The following is a 19,240-nucleotide window of genomic DNA, read 5'->3' on the forward strand; positions in this document are numbered from 1 at the left end:
AAACAAAGTTTTCTTTCTCATTACAGAGAACACTAAACTCTACATCTCCCCTCCCGAGCAAGGAGCTGGCTGAAGCCACAAAAACATTGCTGCATAGTCTTGGGACTCTGGCCCAGGAGGTAAGTTGTGTCTTTCCAGTACCAGAAAGCGGATCATCCACTGTATCAGTATTTTCATTCCTGAGTCTGGCAAGAGGTCCTTTTGATTTGAATATCACATGGGATGTAATATCAATTTTCAAAGTATAAGTGATGTAAACAATAATGTTTTGATTTCCTTATTTTAGAAATGAAGAAACCTAAAACTCATAGATGTCTCGGAGCTAATTGGTTAGTGGCTAACAGCTGGATATCTAGTTTAGAACCTTCTCCATTTTTTCTTTTTGCCCCTAGGTAATCATACATTTGTAAAGAGGAGAATTATCTCTGCCACTGCCCATGCACTGCTTTTGTCTGACCAGCAATTTCTCCATATTGCTTCTTCAGTAGCAAGGCCAATCATTTTACCAACACACATGCTTGCTAACTAACAGGAATAACGTGGTACCCCTAATTCAGCCCTTTCCCTTGAAAGCATCTGGCTTCTGAGGTTCAACTATGGGAATATGGTCTCTTAATGAACATTAAGTTGAGTTTGCCTTTAGGTCCACATGTTGACAAATATATCAGAGTAATCTCTGTCGTAGGATCAGAGGGCCTGTAGGCACTTGCAAAAGCAGTTAGCTCTGACTCCCAGCCAGTGCACACTCCACCTTTCTGACTCCCAGCCTTGTCTCAAATTAGGCTTGGAAGCGAGGAACTGTCTGGTGTCCCCCTGCATAGGAAGCTAAGCCAGGGGGCAGTGCTCACAAACAATACAGACTTTAACGTGTAGGATATTGGAAAATAATAATTTGTGGGGAAATTGTCTCAGACTTGGTCCACCCTTATTTTTAGCTGCTTCTCTAATCCATTTTTCTTTTTTTGGTGCTTGTATCTAACCTACCCATTTTTTGGTGCTTGCATCATTTTTTCAAATATCAAAAACAAACTTTATGTTTTCTAACAATGAAAGTATTGCATGTTCATTGTGGAAAATGCAGAACACTTGGAAAATACAAAAATGCTGAGATCAAACACTATTGATACGTTAGTGTATTTCTTCCTGTCCTGTTCTACTTTCTTTCTTTGAATTCTGCTCACGTGTTTCTGACTGATGAGGTCTGACTTTTGGGTTCCCTTTCCAGAGGAGAAGCCTTCTTTCAGCTTGCCATTTGTTACCCTGGTTATGAAGGCTGGTGACCTTTTTTACTAGGTAGGGAAGCTGGACCAACTGGGGTTCTTCCAGCGGGAGAATGAGAAAGAGAAACTGTTTTGCAAGTCCGTAGCTATTTCTCTAGGGCCCTGTTAGCTGACATTGACATGCCTTGCATTGCTCTGCAGATCCCCTCCCAGCCCTCTGTCCTTTGTTCATTTCTGGCCTTAGAGAAAGCAAAGCAGGGTCTGTAACAGGGGAGGCTGCCTCTAAACTCAGGGTTTGGTTACAGCTGTTTTCACTTACATCACTGGCCCTGGTTTTTTTTTTCTGGCATTAAAAAAAAAATTGGAAGCAGGTGATATTCCCATTGCTGATGTGGTGGAAACTCTCCAAGTGAACAATATACGTTTTTCTTGGCAGCTGTTTCTTGTGCCCTGCTTGCTCCTGGTCCAGGACAAGCAAGGACCATCTGCCTCTTTCAATAGAACACCTCCAGGTCCCTTTGATCAAAAGTTACTCATTGTCTAACTTGCTATTTCTGTGAGATAAATGGGAGAAGATCAATAAATGCACTTGTTTGTCCAGTCAGTGTGTGGAAAGTTGATAATTTTGACCAAAGCACAACCCTTGAAAGGAAAAGAAAAAGGGAGTGAATGTCTTCTGAGAAACTGCCTTGGTTCAGACAGTGTCACCCATTTCCCTGTATGCTCCACATGACAAACCTGAGTGGGTCTCATCATGTCCATTTTGCAGATGGCACCAAGGCTCAGAAAGGTTAGGCAACTTTTCCAGTCACCCAATGAGTTAATTGACAAAACTGGGATTCAAACCCAGAACTGTTGGATTCCAAAGCCTGTGTTGTTGCCTGCTTCGTGAAAAACTCCAGTAGCGACTGGAATAGAAAGGAGAACCTTCCAAGAAAGAAAATATGCACTAGCAGAACCTGGAAATTGGGAGGAAATGAGGACTTGAGGAATAAGATGAATGAAAGCTGACATGAGTTTCACATCTGGGTGATGGGAAGGGAGGACAGGGAGGCAGCATCTCAGATGTCCACCCAGCACCGACCAGCTGCCTGGCATTGCTAGGTGTTGAGGACTCAGCAGTGAACACGCTAACTTCTCTGCTTTCTTGGGGCACATATAGGGTGAGAGACAGAAACAAACAGGTCAGTGTACAATGCCACAGGAGGGATATATGCAGTGAAGAAAAAGCAGGGTAAGGGGCATAGAGCATGAGAAGATGCTTTTTTTAAAGGGGGTGATTAGGAAAGCTCTCTCTAAGGTGACAGTTGGACCTGAAGGAGATGATAGCATGTCTGTGGTGAGGGAAGGAAACTCCGAACAGGAAGAATGGCAGATACAAAGACATTGATGCTAGAGCATGCCTAAGGAATGTGTTTAAGGACCAGGGAAAGTGAGCAAGTGGTGGGGGGAGGAGAGGAGCTCAGAGCAGGAGGAGGTGAGTGCCATACAGGCCTGGCAAGACTTTGGATTCCTGCTGGGTGAGATGAGAATCCAGCGGAGGGCTTGAGGGAGGGGACATGATGTGATCTAGAGTTTAGACTGTTTACACTCTGGTTGTTGGGTTGAGAAGAGACTGGGATGGGGGAAAGGGAGGACAAAGGACATTGTGCTGGATTGAGAAAGGAGTAAGTCAGTTTCATTCATTCACTCAACCGATGATGTTCAAATACCACCATCATCCGTGGGCTAAAGGATGAAGAGCCATCCCTCCCTGAGAGTCAGGAAGCACTTCCCAGATAAAGTTTGGAGTGTGAGCTGAGGTGTAGGAGAAAGAGTAAGAGTTTACCCCTGAAACGGGTGCTGGGAAGAGTCAATAGTTTGGAATAACTCAATAATTTATGGTGCTTCTTTAGAAAGATTTGCTGGCTTTATGTGGGAAGAAATTTGTTTTTTTGATTGGGGAGTGGTGGGTTGGTGGTGAGGCTGCCTGTGGAAAGAGAAGTGAGTGTTTTGACTCACTATTATTTAAAAATCTCTAGGGCTGTTCTAATAAGCAACAAAAGGCAAAATGGCCTGGTTCTCTGTCCCCTTTCTGTCTGTATGCCTCGTACAGGTTATGAAAAGAAAAAGTTGGGAAAAGCTGTCCACCTCACCTAATTGTGTTCTTGTGGAGTGTGCTAGATGCCCCCTCTCTGGAGAAAAAAAATCCTTGTGGCCTCTGACCCACCTCTGGAGAGCCTAGTTCCCTTCTGGAGGCAGAAGGCAAAGCTTAGGACCTAGAGAGTGCTGGACCACGCCACTCACAGGAACCAGCAGGCTGTGAGGTTGAAAGCTAGGCATATGGAGCTTTCCAGGCTGGGTGCAGGGCCTCGTGGCCCTTCCCCTCCCCTCTGTGCTCTATAGCTCAGTCTTCCCAGGCGGTGTGAACACGCAGTGACATTTCCAGGAATACAGGGATTTATTAATGATTTATTGTGAAATGTTTGGAAATACAAAGTACTCTATAAATATTTCATAATAGCATTGGGGCCGAGAACTCCACAAAGTGCCGGAATACATTTGCATGTAAGACAGAGCGCTGCCTGGGTCATTGATGCCTGTTGAGTGGCAGTCACAGACACTGCCTGGGGTTTCTGACTCACGCTGTTGGGACTGTTCTGTGCAGGGCACCCTCTTGTGTGGCATAGGATTTGTGCCTCACCACACACTGTTGTAGCTTTGTTGTCTTGATGATGAGTAGAGGGCAGTGTCCAGACCATGGTATAAGCATCTAGTGCCCCCCCAGGGTTACCAAAACCAAGCCAAGTTGTGTCTCAGCGAGCTCCGTGAAGCATGGAGAAGTTGAGTACTCAGAGACGTGACGTGACTTTTCAAAGGCTGTAAGCTGACAAGGGACATAACTAGGGTTCAGACTTGAGTTTTTCTTTTTCTTTTTCTTTTTTTTTTAAGACTGAGTCTTGCTTTTGTCGCCCAGGCTGGATTGCAGTGGTGCTTGGCTCACTGCAACCTCTGCCTCCCGGGTTCAAGCAATTCTCCTGCCTCAGCCTCCCCAGTAGCTGGGATTACAGGCACCTGCCACCATGCCTGGCCAACATTTTTGTATTTTTTTAGTAGAGATGGGGTTTCACCATGTTGGCCAGGCTGGTCTTGAACTCCTGACCTCAGGTGATCCACCCGCCTCAACCTCCCAAAGTACTGGGATTACAGGCGTGAGCCACTGCACCGGCCCAGACTCGAGTTTTTCATCTTAATGCTTTTTCATTGCCTGACACTTTACTGAGACCAAGATAGGGAACTTCACATACAGTACCTTTTCTCCCAAGGCAGAAGAGGGCTGTTCAATTTCTACACTAGAGTTCGGGGAGTTTTAGAAATGAGTCAGTTATCGAGGATGAGAGCAGTTCCTGATAGGCTCAACCACAATGAGATGTAGCTGTTCAGAGAAAGCATTCTTATCTATAAACTGGAAGATAATCCCGGTGAAACAAAGCCCAGCCCCAGGGGCTTCACTAACTCCAGGCTGTGCTTCTCAAACTTTAGTGAGCATAGGAATCACCTGGGCATCTTGTGAAGCTGTAGATTTGAATTCTGCAGGTCGGCAGAGGGGTCTCAGAATCTGCATTTCCAACAATGTCTCCAGTAATGCTGATGCTGCTCGTCCCTGGACACAGATTGGGTAGCCAGGTTCTGGCAAGCTCATCCCAAGGCTTTGAGATGACATCAGACAAAATATGTTCTGGGACATGGCTTTTGAGAGGTCAAGAAAATAAGATGTTTCTTTCTCTTCTCATCCCCAACCCTTGCACTGCCCTTTTCTCCCTTCCCCTACCCTCCTTTCTGTCCCCATCCCTGACGCCAGCTGTTCAGCATGAGAAGCTGGAGTGACATGCGACAGGAGGTGATGTTTCTGACCAATGTGAACAGCTCCAGCTCCTCCACCCAAATCTACCAGGCTGTGTCTCGTATTGTCTGCGGGCATCCCGAGGGAGGGGGGCTGAAGATCAAGTCTCTCAACTGGTATGAGGACAACAACTACAAAGCCCTCTTTGGAGGCAATGGCACTGAGGAAGATGCTGAAACCTTCTATGACAACTCTACAAGTGAGTGTCCGTGCAGACCCCAGCCCTGTCCCCAACCCCATCCCTCCCTTAGTTCTGGTCTTGGCCTGTGTCATCTCCTCCCTCTGTAGCAGCGTTAGATGTCTACATGCCCATTTGCCCACCAGACTGAGCTCTTCCTAGAGGAGAGAGGCTTCTCTTGAATAGCTACCTGTCCCCAGTTCTCTGAGTGCAGCCTGGCACATCTCAGGTGCACAGTAGTGTTTATCAATGGAATGAGTGATTGACAGCCAACCTCCTGGTTTTCTGGGGGATGTGGAAAGGTGGCTTCCAGGGTGATCAAGAATGAGATAATGGCAGAAGGACAAATCCTGCAAGATCTCACTTATATATGGAATATATATAAGGTAAAAAGTGTCAGTTTCACATGATGAATAAGTTCCTGGGATCTTGATGTACATCGTGATGACTATAGTTAGTAACACTGTATGGTATACTTGAAATTTGCTAAGAGAGTAGATCTGAAGTGTTCACACTACACAAAAAAGGCAACTATGAGGTGATGGATTTATTAACAGCTTGATTGTGGTGATCCTTTTACAAAGTATACGTATATTAAAACATCACATTGTATACCTTAAATATATACAATTTTTATTTGTCAGTTGTAACTCAAAAAAGCTAGAAAAGCATTTTTAAAAAGGATGATGTACTGGTCTTAATATTACCATTGAGATAAGCTTTATAATAACATAAAAAGAAATAACAGTAATGATAATAGCAACAACAACAACAACAAAAAACTAACATTTAAGTAGAATTTCTTGTGCACTGTGCATTTGTTTAAGTTATCTCATTTTACCCTCATGATAACCCTGCAGGGAAGATTCTTTAACCCCACATTTCATAGGCTCAGAGAGGTTAAGTGCCTTGGTCAGAGCCACATCAGAGTTAATCCACAAGAGCCAGGATTCAAGCCCACATCTGCCTGGATCTGTGCTCTCTAAGATAGCTGTTAGTGGTGGCGTGTGTGTTCTCACACTCAGACATTTGATCTGCACTTTGTTTCCCGTTCTTAGCTACAAGGCAGTGTTAAAGAACCCTGTGTCTCCATATCCACTCCCCACACTTAAGCACTTTTGTGGGACCGTGTGCCATATGCCTCGTGGCAGCAGGGATCCAATGTCACAGTTTTAGGCAGTGGCATCCTTTTCCTTGAAAACTTGATGCGGGGGAACCTTTCTCCATTTCCAACCACAGGTGTGTCTTTCAGACACTGAGTGAGGCAGGTTTTGTACTTTATTGTAACACAAGAACCTTTTCTTCTCTGGAGTAAAGCACTCCAGACATTCGCAAGTTGCTTTACAAGCCTGAAAAGGATGGTATTGTAGGCAACTTTAATTAAATCCCATCTCCTCCTCTCCCCCAGCTTGCAAGTTGACCCAAGGAAGCCTTCATTTCCATGACAGACTTAATTGTGAGGGCATCCTCATTAAAAAAAAAAATTCTATTATCTTTCCAGCATATAGAAGATACTTGGTATCTAAAAATCCCTGAAAAACTTAGAATGAATTTTTAAAAATCAGGGATCCTGCTGGATAACCAAACCCATTTGTCTGTTACAACTTCTGTATTTGGGTTTTTGTTAAGTGTACATATACTAGTTTGTGTTAATTAAAGAGAATTTTTTTTTTTTTTTTTTTTTTGAGAGGGAGTCTCGCTCCGTTGCCCAGGCTGGAGTGCAGTGGTGCGATCTCGGCTCACTGCAAGCTCCGCCTCCTGGGTTCACGCCATTCTCCTGCCTCAGCCTCCTGAGTAGCTGGAACTGCAGGTGCCCGCCACCATGCCCAGCTAATTTTTTTTTTTTTTTTTTTTTGTATTTTGAGTAGAGATGGGGTTTCACTGTGTTAACCAGGATGGTCTCGATCTCCTGACCTCGTGGTCCGCCTGCCTCGGCCTCCCAAAGTGCTGGGATTACAGGCGTGAACCACTGCACCCTGCTGAGAATTTTTTTTTTTTTTTTTTGGGAGACGGAGTTTCGCTCTTGTTCCCCGGGCTAGAGTGCAGTGACACAATCTCGGCTCACTGCAACCTCTGCCTCCTGGGTTCAAGCGATTCTCCTGCCTCAGCCTCATGCGTCACCACGCCCAGCTAATTTTGTATTTTTAGTAGGGACAGGGTTTCTCCATGTTGGTCAGGCTGGTCTTGAACTCCCAACCTCAGGTGGTTCGCCCGCCTTGGCTTCCCAAAGTGCTGGGATTGCAGGCGTGAGCCACTGCGCCTGGCCCCAAATTTTGGTTTTTGCTTGAAAACTGAGGTCTGAATTCAGCCTTCTGGTTGCCCCTCAAGAGTCAGTTTAAATGTTGGTCATGTTAGTTGTCAGTGAAAACAATGGTGAGGCTGGCATGAGAGTGTGAATCTGGATGGGAGGGCTTGTGCTTCACGAAAACATTTTTCCAGATCAGCTCAGTTGTGAGTTATCCGTCATTGACATTATAATAAGCTCTGATTATTTATCAAGCATCATTCTTTATAGATATCTCAGTTTAATCTGAGATAATCTTCTCCACATCTCTCCACATAGATGTTATGAATTTTACTTTTACAGAGGAGCCAACTGAGGCTCAGATAAGTTACTTATTATATGAGTAGTAGTGGTAGAGCTGGGGTTTGAACTAAGAACTCTCTGGCTCCAAAGCCCTTGTAAGTTTCTATCAGTATATGACCATGCGTATGAACATTTGTCTCTCCTATTCTTTGTAGCTCCTTACTGTAATGATTTGATGAAGAATTTGGAGTCTAGTCCTCTTTCCCGCATTATCTGGAAAGCTCTGAAGCCGCTGCTCGTTGGGAAGATCCTGTATACACCTGACACTCCAGCCACAAGGCAGGTCATGGCTGAGGTAAGCTGCCCCCAGCCCAAGACTCCCTCCCCAGAATCTCCCCAGAACTGGGGGCAAAAAACTCAAGGTAGCTTCAGAAGTGTGTGCTAAGTATACTCACGGCTCTTCTGGAATTCCCAGAGTGAAAACCTCAAGTCTGATGCAGACCAGAGCTGGGCCAGCTCCCCAGTCGTGGGTATAGAATCATAGTTACAAGCAGGCATTTCTTGGGGATGGGGAGGACTGGCGCAGGGCTGCTGTGATGGGGTATCTTTTCAGGGAGGAGCCAAAGCGCTCATTGTCTCTGCTTCTCCTCCTTTTTCTGCGGTCCCTGGCTCCCCATCTGACTCCAGGTGAACAAGACCTTCCAGGAACTGGCTGTGTTCCATGATCTGGAAGGCATGTGGGAGGAACTCAGCCCCAAGATCTGGACCTTCATGGAGAACAGCCAAGAAATGGACCTTGTCCGGGTGAGTGTCCCTCCCATTATTACCATGTGCCTGCTTGATACTGGAGAGGTGAGTTTCTGGTCACTTTCCCAGGTGTGAGTGAGGTGAGAATTCTTTCAGTTTATCTAGCTGGGGGAATGTAGTGAGCATAGCTAAAGTCACAGGGCACCACCTCTCCAGAAGTACAGGCCATGGTGCAGAGATAACGCTGTGCATATCAGCATCCATGCCACTCATGGTCAAATAGCAGTTTTCTGCAAAACTTAGTGAGGGCTAGTGTTTGGAAGTAGAGTTGAGTAATTGCAGTACCCTATTTTCATTTTTGGCTGCAGCCTCTCAGCCAGCCACAGCATCTCCCTGTGTTTTGGTAGGTTTTGGAAAGAAGTGTGGGAGCAAAAGCATCATGTTACATGTAGACTGGCCTGAGATACTCATTCTCAGGGCACTGTGTGAATGATGAGCTGCTGTTACTGTGTGGAGGGGAAATGTACTTAGTGCTTCAGAGCCACTTGAAAGGGGTAAGTGCTCTAGAGACAATTGGATTCAAATGTGGAGCAGGCTGAGCAAGAACAGAATGTCTCCTCTGCCTGAGCCTGAGTGCTGTTAATCACATCTTCCTGCCTTGGGCTGAGTTAGAGAATCATTAGACTATTTCCTGTTTCCATGGTGAGGGAGGCCTCTTCCTTTTGTCTCTGCTCCCCTTAAGAAGCAGGTGAGGATTTTCCCAGGTTTCTTGTTTTGAACCTTATTGACTTTAAGGGCAGATGGGTTTTAGAGACTGTACCTACCTAGGGGGAACACTTCCGAAGTTTAGGACTATTCCCTGATCTGCTGGGAGGCACGTTACTGAGGAAGTCCCTTTAAAAACAAAGGACTTTATACTGAGAAAAGCATAAACAGTGATTTGTATGGATTCACACTGACTAATATAGCTCATGCCATTAAAGTGGGGTCTCTTCTCTAAAGGAGGGTTATATGATCTAGCCCGGTAGACCTAAGTGTGGTTTCAGGCCTTTTCTTCCTGGTCCTCTCCTTGGAATCCATATTTCTACTAGTTGGACTTTTTCTGTTTGTCTGGCTCTCAGAGGATTATAGGAGGCCCTGTGAAGTGACTCAGTGAATTTTGATTTGTGGGCAAATAGATGCTTCCCTAGTCTGAAATTGACTTTGCCTTAGGTGCTCCAATTCTTCATAAGCTCCCAGTTCTTAAAGGACAAGATCCTTGTAAACATGGCAATGGCATTCATTAGGAATCTAGCTGGGAAAATCCAGTGTGTGTGCTTGGAAATGAGGGATCTGGGGCTGGAGAGAAAGGCATGGGCATGCCTTGGAGGGACTTTTGTGTCAAGCTGAGGACCTTTACTTTAAGCTCTAGGGGACCAGGCAAGGGGAGATGTAGATACGTTACTCTGATGGGGTGGATCCTGAAGAAGGACGAGGCAAGAATGAAGGCGGAGACCAGGGAGGAGGCTCTCCAAGTGGCCAAGGCATAAAGCAAGAAATGAGGCCTGGTGACTGCTTAGTGGTGGAGCAGTGAAAGAGAGGGAGGCATCAAAGCGAATCTTGATTTCTAGCTGGGTGGGTGGTAGCGATGTCCAGTAGGCCAGTGGCTACTGAGGTCTGCAGTGGAGGAGGGTGGTTGGGCTGGAGATAGATGATGAGGGAGTCATCAGCCTGTGGGTGGAAGAAAAGGGAACCTCTTCCAGCTGTTTTCTTTGCTTCTTCCCTCTCTCTCTCTCTTTTTTTTTTTTTTTTTTTTTTTTTTGACAGAATCTTACTCTGTCACCCGGGCTGAAATGCAGTGGCATGATCTTGGCTCACCACAGCCTCTGCCTCCTGGGTTCAAGCAATTCTCCTGTCTCAGCCTCCAGAGTAGCTGGGATTACAGGCACGTATCACTGTGCCTGGCTAATTTTTGTATTTTCAGTGGAGATGGGATTTCACCATGTTGGCCTGGCTGGAATGAACTCCTGACCTCAAGTGATCCACCTGCCTCAGCCTCCCAAAGTGTTGGGATTACAGGCATGAGCCACCGTGCCCGGCCTTTCTTCCCTCTCTTAAAGAGTGTTTATTTAATTCCACAAACATGAGCTTGTCACCCCCTGTAGCCTGGCATCTCCTACACGAGGTGATGGCTGAGGCTTCTGCTTCTGCTGGGGTAGCTCTGATCTTTCTGCTTTCTCTGGCACTGTCTGCCCGTGTTGCCTCACCCCACAGGTCCCAGGGCACCTCTCTCGGGCAAGTCTTGGAACCCTCTGACACTGATTTGCTCTCTTTTCTGAGCTGCTTTTAGCCACCCATCCTCGGGACATGTTTTCTCTCTGCCTCCACCCCTGCGGGCAGTCTTAGGTCTCCTGCCCCTCACGAGCACCCCAGAGAGGCCACGTGCTCAGTGATCTCAGCGGGCACATCTTTCTAGTCTTGCTGTTCTTTTTGGCCATGTTGTTCAGAAGCCATACTGGGCACGGCCGACTTCACCCTAAAGGCTGCGTCTCTTCACTCTGCTTTTGTTTGTTCCAAATAAAGTGGCTTCAGAATTGCTAACCCTGGCCTCTGTGAACTTGTGAGGTACAATTTTGTGTCTGTTATGTTAAGAAAAATACATACATACCTTCCTGGTGATGGTATAAATTGCTATTCTCTATTGGAAAGCAATTTGGAATGAAAATTTAAAGAACCATTTTAAAATGTGCTATCCTGCATACTTCCATTCCACCCACCCCCAGGGATGTAGCCTACTGAAATAATTTTATAGAAGTCACCATATGAGAGAAAATGTTATTGCTATATTGTTATTGTGAGAAATTGGAAATAGACTAAATGTTCAGCACTATAGGAATAATTAATGAAATTACATATACTCTATAAAATCCTTATGCTCCCATTGAAATAATAAATACAAAGGCGCCAGGGGGGAAAAGCTTATAATGTTAGTGAAAGTAAGACCGATTTTTTTGTAAAGCAGCAGTTTTCAGACCCTTGGAGACTCCAATTCGGTAGAACCAGGGCTTCATCTTCTCTGTCGAAGCTGTGACAGGAGTTGCAAATGCCTCTCCTTTTTGCTGAGTTTGCAGCTGCTGTTTTTCTGGCAGCACATCTGTGCAGGCCTCTGCCTCGGCCCCTCTGGATCTGCTGATTGAGCAGCGGGTTGATCTGTCCTTCTCTTTCGTGTTGACCCATGTGAGGAACCAACTGGCAAGGGAACAAGAAATGGAAATAGGCCTCCTTTGCATCATGACCTGTACATCCTGCAATTGGAAAAGATTGTACTTTAGTTGGTTTAACCAGCAGCATTATTTTTCTAAACTAAGCAGTAAGAAGGAATTAGGTTTTATGTGGGATCAACAGACTGGGTCTCAAAAGAGGAAGGTGATAGAACACAGTGGGGAGGGGGAGGTGCACTAGAAACAGAGGGCCTATGCTTTCATTCTGGCTTTGCTACTTAATAGCTGTGTGAGTGACCCAATCTTAGAGACTTAACCTCTCTGAACTTCCATTTTCTCATATATAAAGTGGGAAATATTAAAGGATACTCACTGGGCTGGTGGCTTGTGCCTGTAATCCCAGCACTTGGGGAGGTTGAGGTGGGAGGATCACTTGAGCCCAGGTGTTCAAGACCAGCCCAGGCAACATGGCAAGACTCTGTCTCTATGAAAAAATTAAAAATTTGCCAGGTGTGGTGGTGTGCACCTGTAGTCTTAGCTACTTGGTAGGCTGAGATGGGAGGATCACTTGGGATTGGGAGGTCAAGGCTGCGGTGAGCTGTGATTCCATCGCTGCACTCCAGCCCGGGCGGCAGAGCGAGACACTGAATCCAAACGACAACAACAACAAAAGGCAAAAAAATAAAAGTGCCCTCTTTATGGAGTTGTGTAAGGTGAAGCATATACACTATTCAACATAGTAACTATATAAAGGAAGTATTGTTGTTACTGTAGTTAATACTGTTAAGTGAGATGTTTCGTATAGTGGAAAGCATATGGACTCTGAATTCAGACTGGTCTGACTTTGAGTCTCAGCTCCACATCTAGTAATACTATGACCAAACCCTGGTTAAAATCATGTTTTTTTTTCTTCAGCCTCAGTCTTCTCACATATAAAATAGGGACACTGTCATTTACCTCAGTTTTCTGTGAGGATAAAACAACGACAGTGTATATGCAAGTATTTTGTAAATTTTGTAGTGCTCCTCAAGATTTAGTTGGTGTTTACTACTTGTACTTTCTCACTGGAATGGCAGATGCTGTTGGACAGCAGGGACAATGACCACTTTTGGGAACAGCAGTTGGATGGCTTAGATTGGACAGCCCAAGACATCGTGGCGTTTTTGGCCAAGCACCCAGAGGATGTCCAGTCCAGTAATGGTTCTGTGTACACCTGGAGAGAAGCTTTCAACGAGACTAACCAGGCAATCCGGACCATATCTCGCTTCATGGAGGTGAATCTGTTGCTGGGATCATTTAGAAAAGACTTAACGGCTTCTTTCTCTGAGACGTTACAATAAGGTCCAGGCAGGAGGCAAGTTTAGAAATAATGTATAGTCTCATTTACAAAACTATCCCTCAAGCCTAACACAGGATTTGGTAACAAAAGGCACTTAATAAATGTTAGTTGAGTGGTTGAATGAGTAAATAAACTCTAGCTTTAGTAAATTAACTCTAGCTTATTCTATATAGGCTCAAAAGAATATTTCTACCCATTTTCTTTTAGGTTTTCCTATCTCAGTGACTAATGGTAGCAAAGCATTCCCTTAAAAAGGCATTATTTGTGAAACTTATCTAAAATCTAATTCGGGTCCAATTAAATTTTTGAAATTTTATATTAAAAATTATATTAGTAGGGATGGGTAAGAGGTGTTTTGGTCTGGTTGGTTGGTTAGTTGCTATGACTCAGAATTGCTAAGAAAACAGAAAAGTAAGATAAGATCATTGTTTTAACCTCTTTTCCTCCACAAAATCAATAAATAACATATCCCTAAATTACTCTTAGAATTTCTCTTAAATTGCAGTGAAAAACCAAACTCCTCCATTCTTGGTTGAAGGTTGGAAAACTACATTAGAGAGGATTAGAGAGAGAGGATGAGCAATTGTGTAGTCAGCCCTTGCCTCCTAGTGTAGGATTTGTCTCAGCCACTGCTTGTTGTCCTGGCTGCCAACGTTCTCATGAAGGCTGTTGTTCTATCAGTGTGTCAACCTGAACAAGCTAGAACCCATAGCAACAGAAGTCTGGCTCATCAACAAGTCCATGGAGCTGCTGGATGAGAGGAAGTTCTGGGCTGGTATTGTGTTCACTGGAATTACTCCAGGCAGCATTGAGCTGCCCCATCATGTCAAGTACAAGATCCGAATGGACATTGACAATGTGGAGAGGACAAATAAAATCAAGGATGGGTAAGTGGAATCCCATCACACCAGCCTGGTCTTGGGGAGGTCCAGAGCACCTATTATATTAGGACAAGAGGTACTTTATTTTAACTAAAAATTTGGTAGAAATTTCAACAACAACAAAAAAACTCAACTTGGTGTCATGATTTTGGTGAAATTGGTACATGCCTTGCTGGAAGGTTTTTCATAGGTCATAAAATAACAGTATCTTTTGATTTAGCATTTCTACTCAAGGGAATTAATTCCAGGAATTTTGGTGGCAGGCACCTGTAATCCCAGCTACTCGGGAGGCTGAGGCAGGAGAATTGCTTGAACCCAGGAGGCGGAGGTTGCAGTGAGCTAAGATCACATCATTGCACTCCCGCCTGGGCAATAAGAGTGAAACTCCATCTCAAAAAAAAAAAAAAGATACAAAAATAGAAAAAGGGGCTTGGTAAGGGTAGTAGGGTTTGGGGCAATTTTTTTTTTTTTTATTGTATGGTTCTAAAGGAATGGTTGATTACCTGTGGTTTGGTTTTAGGTACTGGGACCCTGGTCCTCGAGCTGACCCCTTTGAGGACATGCGGTACGTCTGGGGGGGCTTCGCCTACTTGCAGGATGTGGTGGAGCAGGCAATCATCAGGGTGCTGACGGGCACCGAGAAGAAAACTGGTGTCTATATGCAACAGATGCCCTATCCCTGTTACGTTGATGACATGTAAGTTACCTGCAAGCCACTGTATTTAACCAGTTTATACTGTGCCAGATGGGGGTGTGTATATGTGTGTGCATGTGCATGCATGTGTGAATGATCTGGAAATAAGATGCCAGATGTAAGTTGTCAACAGTTGCAGCCACATGACAGACATAGATATATGTGCACACACTAGTAAACCTCTTTCCTTCTCATCCATGGTTGCCACTTTTATCTTTTTATTTTTATTTTTTTTTTGAGATGGAGTCTCACTCTGTCGCCCAGGCTGGAGTGCAGTGGCTCAATCTCGGCTCACTGCAACCTTCGCCTCCCGGGTTCAAGCTATTCTCCTGCCTCAGCCTCCCCAGTAGCTGGGACTACAGGCTCATGCTGCCACGCCCGGCTGATTTTTTGTATTTTAGTAGAGACGAGGTTTCACCATGTTACCCAGGCTAGACTTCAACTCCTGAGCTCAGGCAATCCACCCTCCTTGGCCTCCCAAAGTGCTGGGATTACAGGTGTGAGCCACTGCACCCAGCCCACCACTTTAATTTTTTACACTCTACCCTTTTGGTCAAAATTTGCTCAATCTGCAAGCTTAAAATGTGTCATGACAAACACATGCAAGCACATACTCACACATAGATGCAGAAACAGCGTCTAAACTTATAAAAGCACAGTTTATGTAAATGTGTGCACTTCTTCTCCCTAGGTGGTAAACCACATTTCAAAACAACCCAAATAAAACTGAACAAAGCTTCTTCCTCTTAGACTTTTTAGAAAATCTTTCAATGCTGAGTCACTAAGCTGCCAAGTTCTCATTGTGGGAACTATGCCTTTGGATGTAATGATTTCTTCTAAGAGAATAGGCGGAGGTGTAGTTATTGCAGACATCTGAAATATGTAATGTTTCTTCCAGATTCTGGAAATTCTCTTATTCTCTGTGGTTGGTGGTGGTGGTGGGGTGTGTGTGTGTGTGTGTATAGGGATCAGGATGCGGGAGGAGCTGGGTTCTGCTTGTATTGGTTCTCTGTTTTGCATTGAATAGTGTGTTTCCTCGTATGGCTATCTATAGCTTTTCAAGGTCACCAGAAATTATCCTGTTTTCCACCTTCTAAACAATTAGCTGGAATTTTTCAAAGGAAGACTTTTACAAAGACCCCTAAGCTAAGGTTTACTCTAGAAAGGATGTCTTAAGACAGGGCACAGAAGTTAAGAGGCATTAAGAGCTGGTGCCTGTTGTCATGTAGTGAGTATGTGCCTACATGGTAAAGCTTTGACGTGAACCTCAAGTTCAGGGTCCAAAATCTGTGTGCCTTTTACTTTGCACATCTGCATTTTCTGTTCTAGCTTGGAATCTGAAACATTGACAAGAGCTGCCTGAAATGTATGTCTATGGTGTGATTAGAGTTACGATAAGCAAGTCAATAGTGAGATGACCTTGGAGATGTTGAACTTTTGTGAGAGAATGAATTGTTTTTTTGTTTTGGTTTTTAGTACTTTAATATAATCTACCTTTAGTTTAAGTATCGCTCACAGTTACCTAGTTACTGAAGCAAGCCCCCAAAGAAATTTGGCTTGGCAACACTTTGTTAGCCTCGTTTTTCTCTCTACATTGCATTGCTCGTGAAGCATTGGATCATACGTACATTTCAGAGTCTAGAGGGCCTGTCCTTCTGTGGCCCAGATGTGGTGCTCCCTCTAGCATGCGGGCTCAGAGGCCTTGGCCCATCACCCTGGCTCACGTGTGTCTTTCTTTCTCCCCTTGTCCTTCCTTGGGGCCTCCAGCTTTCTGCGGGTGATGAGCCGGTCAATGCCCCTCTTCATGACGCTGGCCTGGATTTACTCAGTGGCTGTGATCATCAAGGGCATCGTGTATGAGAAGGAGGCACGGCTGAAAGAGACCATGCGGATCATGGGCCTGGACAACAGCATCCTCTGGTTTAGCTGGTTCATTAGTAGCCTCATTCCTCTTCTTGTGAGCGCTGGCCTGCTGGTGGTCATCCTGAAGGTAAGGCAGCCTCACTCGCTCTTCCCTGCCAGGAAACTCTGAAATAGCTCAACATGGGCTAAGGGAGGAGAAGAAGAAAAAAAATCCAAGCCTCTGGTAGAGAAGGGGTCATACCTGTCATTTCCTGCAATTTCATCCATTTATAGTTGGGGAAAGTGAGGCCCAGAGAGGGGCAGTGACTTGCCGAAAGTCAACCCAGCCAGGTAGCAGCTAAGCAGGATGAGAGTGCAGGGTTCATGCTTTCCAGATAACCACATGCTCAACTGTGCCATGCTGTCTCATTGGTAGTGGTTCATGGCAGCATCTGAAAGCTATTTATTTTCTTAGATATATTGGGTGGCGATTCTTCCTAAGTTTCTAAGAACAATAATCAGAAGGATATATATTGTTGCAGGTTAGACTGTCTGGAAGCAGAGGCTGAAATAGAGTTTGGTGTATGGGTATTTATGAGGGCTCAATACCTATGGAAGAGATATGGAAGATGCAGGATTGGGCAGAGGGAGGAGTTGAACTGTGATATAGGGCCAACCCCGTGGGGCACTCTAGAGAATATGCAGCTTGTTGGAGTTGTTCTTCATCGAGCTGAAACATCCAGCCCTTTGTGCTCCCCCAAGGCCTCCCTCCTGACACCACCTTCCCCAGCCCTCTCAATCAATCACTGGATGTGGGCTGCCCTGGGAAGGTCGTGCCCCAGGGCCTACATGGCTCTCTGCTGCTGTGACAAACCCAGAGTTGCTGATGCCTGAGGCCGTCTACTGACAGCTGGGCAACAAGGCTTCCCTGAATGGGGACTCTGGGCAGTGCAGTTTTGTGTCTGAACCATACATTAATATATTTATATCCGAATTTTCTTTCTCTGCAAGCATTTCATATAAAGACGCATCAGGTAAAAATAAATGTTTTTGAAGCAAAAGGAGTACAAAGAGATAAGAACTAACTAATTTAATACTAGTTACCATCTGTTACAAATAGTTCCTACTGATTGCCAAGGACTGTTTAAACACATCACATGGGCTTCTTCTTCTATCCTCACTAACCCTTTTAACAGACAAGGAAATGAGGCTCAGGAAGGTCAAGGACTTTATTGAGGTTCCACAGTAGGATACAGTTCTTGCTAAAAGCAACCCCTCCCTCATGCTCTGTTATCTAACTGCAAGGGGAAGGTCAGTGGCAGAGGTAGTGGTCCCATGGTTGGTGCATAAGAGCTGCTCTGAGACAACTGCATGCTGGTGGGTCCTGCAGACATGTACCCATCAGCCGGACATAGGCTCAAAATATCCACAAGAGTTTGGATGATTGTGGGAATGCAGAATCCATGGTGATCGAGAGGGAAAGTCAAGTTGCCTGGCCATTTTCCTTGGCTTTTAGACAGAAAAGTTACGTGGGACATTATCTCCCACAGCTCTTCTGTGGCGCCACCAGTCATAGTCCTTATATAAGGAGAAACCAGTTAAAATTACCTATTGAAGAAACAAAGAGCAAACTCGCCCACTGAAATGCGTAGAAAGCCCTGGACTCTGTTGTATTCATAACTCTGCCATTATTTTTCTGTGTAGTTTTGGGTAAATCACTTATCTTCTTTAGGATGGTAATGATCAGTTGCCTCATCAGAAAGATGAACAGCATTACACCTCTGCATTGTCTCTAACATGAGTAGGAATAAACCCTGTCTTTTTTCTGTAGATCATACAAGTGAGTGCTTGGGATTGTTGAGGCAGCACATTTGATGTGTCTCTTCCTTCCCAGTTAGGAAACCTGCTGCCCTACAGTGATCCCAGCGTGGTGTTTGTCTTCCTGTCCGTGTTTGCTGTGGTGACAATCCTGCAGTGCTTCCTGATTAGCACACTCTTCTCCAGAGCCAACCTGGCAGCAGCCTGTGGGGGCATCATCTACTTCACGCTGTACCTACCCTACGTCCTGTGTGTGGCATGGCAGGACTACGTGGGCTTCACACTCAAGATCTTCGCTGTGAGTACCTCTGACCTTTCTTCAGTGGCTGTAGACATTTGACCTTCCTTTGGAGTCCCTGAATAAAAGCAGCAAGTTGAGAACAGAAGATGATAGTCTCTTTCCAATGGGACATGAACCTTAGCTCTAGATTCTAAGCTCTTTAAGGGTAAGGGCAAGATTGCGTTTTATTAAATTGTTTACCTTTAGTCTTCTCAGTGAATCCTGGTTGAATTGAATTGAATGGAATTTTTCCGAGAGCCAGACTGCATCTTGAACTGGGCTGGGGATAAATGGCATTGAGGAATGGCTTCAGGCAACAGATGCCATCTCTGCCCTTTATCTCCCAGCTCTGTTGGCCATGTTAAGCTCATGACAAAGCCAAGGCCACACATAGAACTGAAAACTCTTGAGGTCAGAGATGACCTCTCTTGTCTTCCTTGTGTCCAGTATGGTGTTTTGCTTGAGTAATATTTTCTGAACTAAGCACAACTGAGGAGCAGGTGCCTCATCCCACAAATTCCTGACTTGGACACTTCCTTCCCTCGTACAGAGCAGGGGGATATCTTGGAGAGTGTGTGAGCCCCTACAAGTACAAGTTGTCAGATGTCCCCAGGTCACTTATCAGGAAAGC

At 45.0% G+C, this 19,240-nt stretch overlaps 1 protein-coding gene across 3 annotated transcripts in view; it reads left to right on the forward strand.

Moving 5' to 3' along the window:
• ABCA1 (ATP binding cassette subfamily A member 1) overlaps positions 1 to 19,240 on the forward strand; it is a 147,304-nt gene that overhangs the window by 82,618 nt on the left and 45,446 nt on the right. For all 3 annotated transcript variants that reach the window (XR_010148603.1, XM_001138040.6, XM_016961357.4), the window contains exons 8-16: positions 27 to 119; positions 5,062 to 5,302; positions 8,024 to 8,163; positions 8,496 to 8,612; positions 12,832 to 13,029; positions 13,776 to 13,981; positions 14,496 to 14,672; positions 16,437 to 16,659; positions 18,406 to 18,627. Coding sequence is in view for 2 of the 3 variants with exons in the window: in XM_001138040.6 (XP_001138040.1) it covers positions 27 to 119; positions 5,062 to 5,302; positions 8,024 to 8,163; positions 8,496 to 8,612; positions 12,832 to 13,029; positions 13,776 to 13,981; positions 14,496 to 14,672; positions 16,437 to 16,659; positions 18,406 to 18,627 (1,617 nt within the window). In the remaining variant the exon portion in view is untranslated. The remainder of the gene's footprint in view (positions 1 to 26; positions 120 to 5,061; positions 5,303 to 8,023; positions 8,164 to 8,495; positions 8,613 to 12,831; positions 13,030 to 13,775; positions 13,982 to 14,495; positions 14,673 to 16,436; positions 16,660 to 18,405; positions 18,628 to 19,240) is intronic.

Source organism: Pan troglodytes, chromosome 11 (assembly GCF_028858775.2).
Source record: "Pan troglodytes isolate AG18354 chromosome 11, NHGRI_mPanTro3-v2.0_pri, whole genome shotgun sequence".
NCBI lineage: Eukaryota > Metazoa > Chordata > Mammalia > Primates > Hominidae > Pan > Pan troglodytes.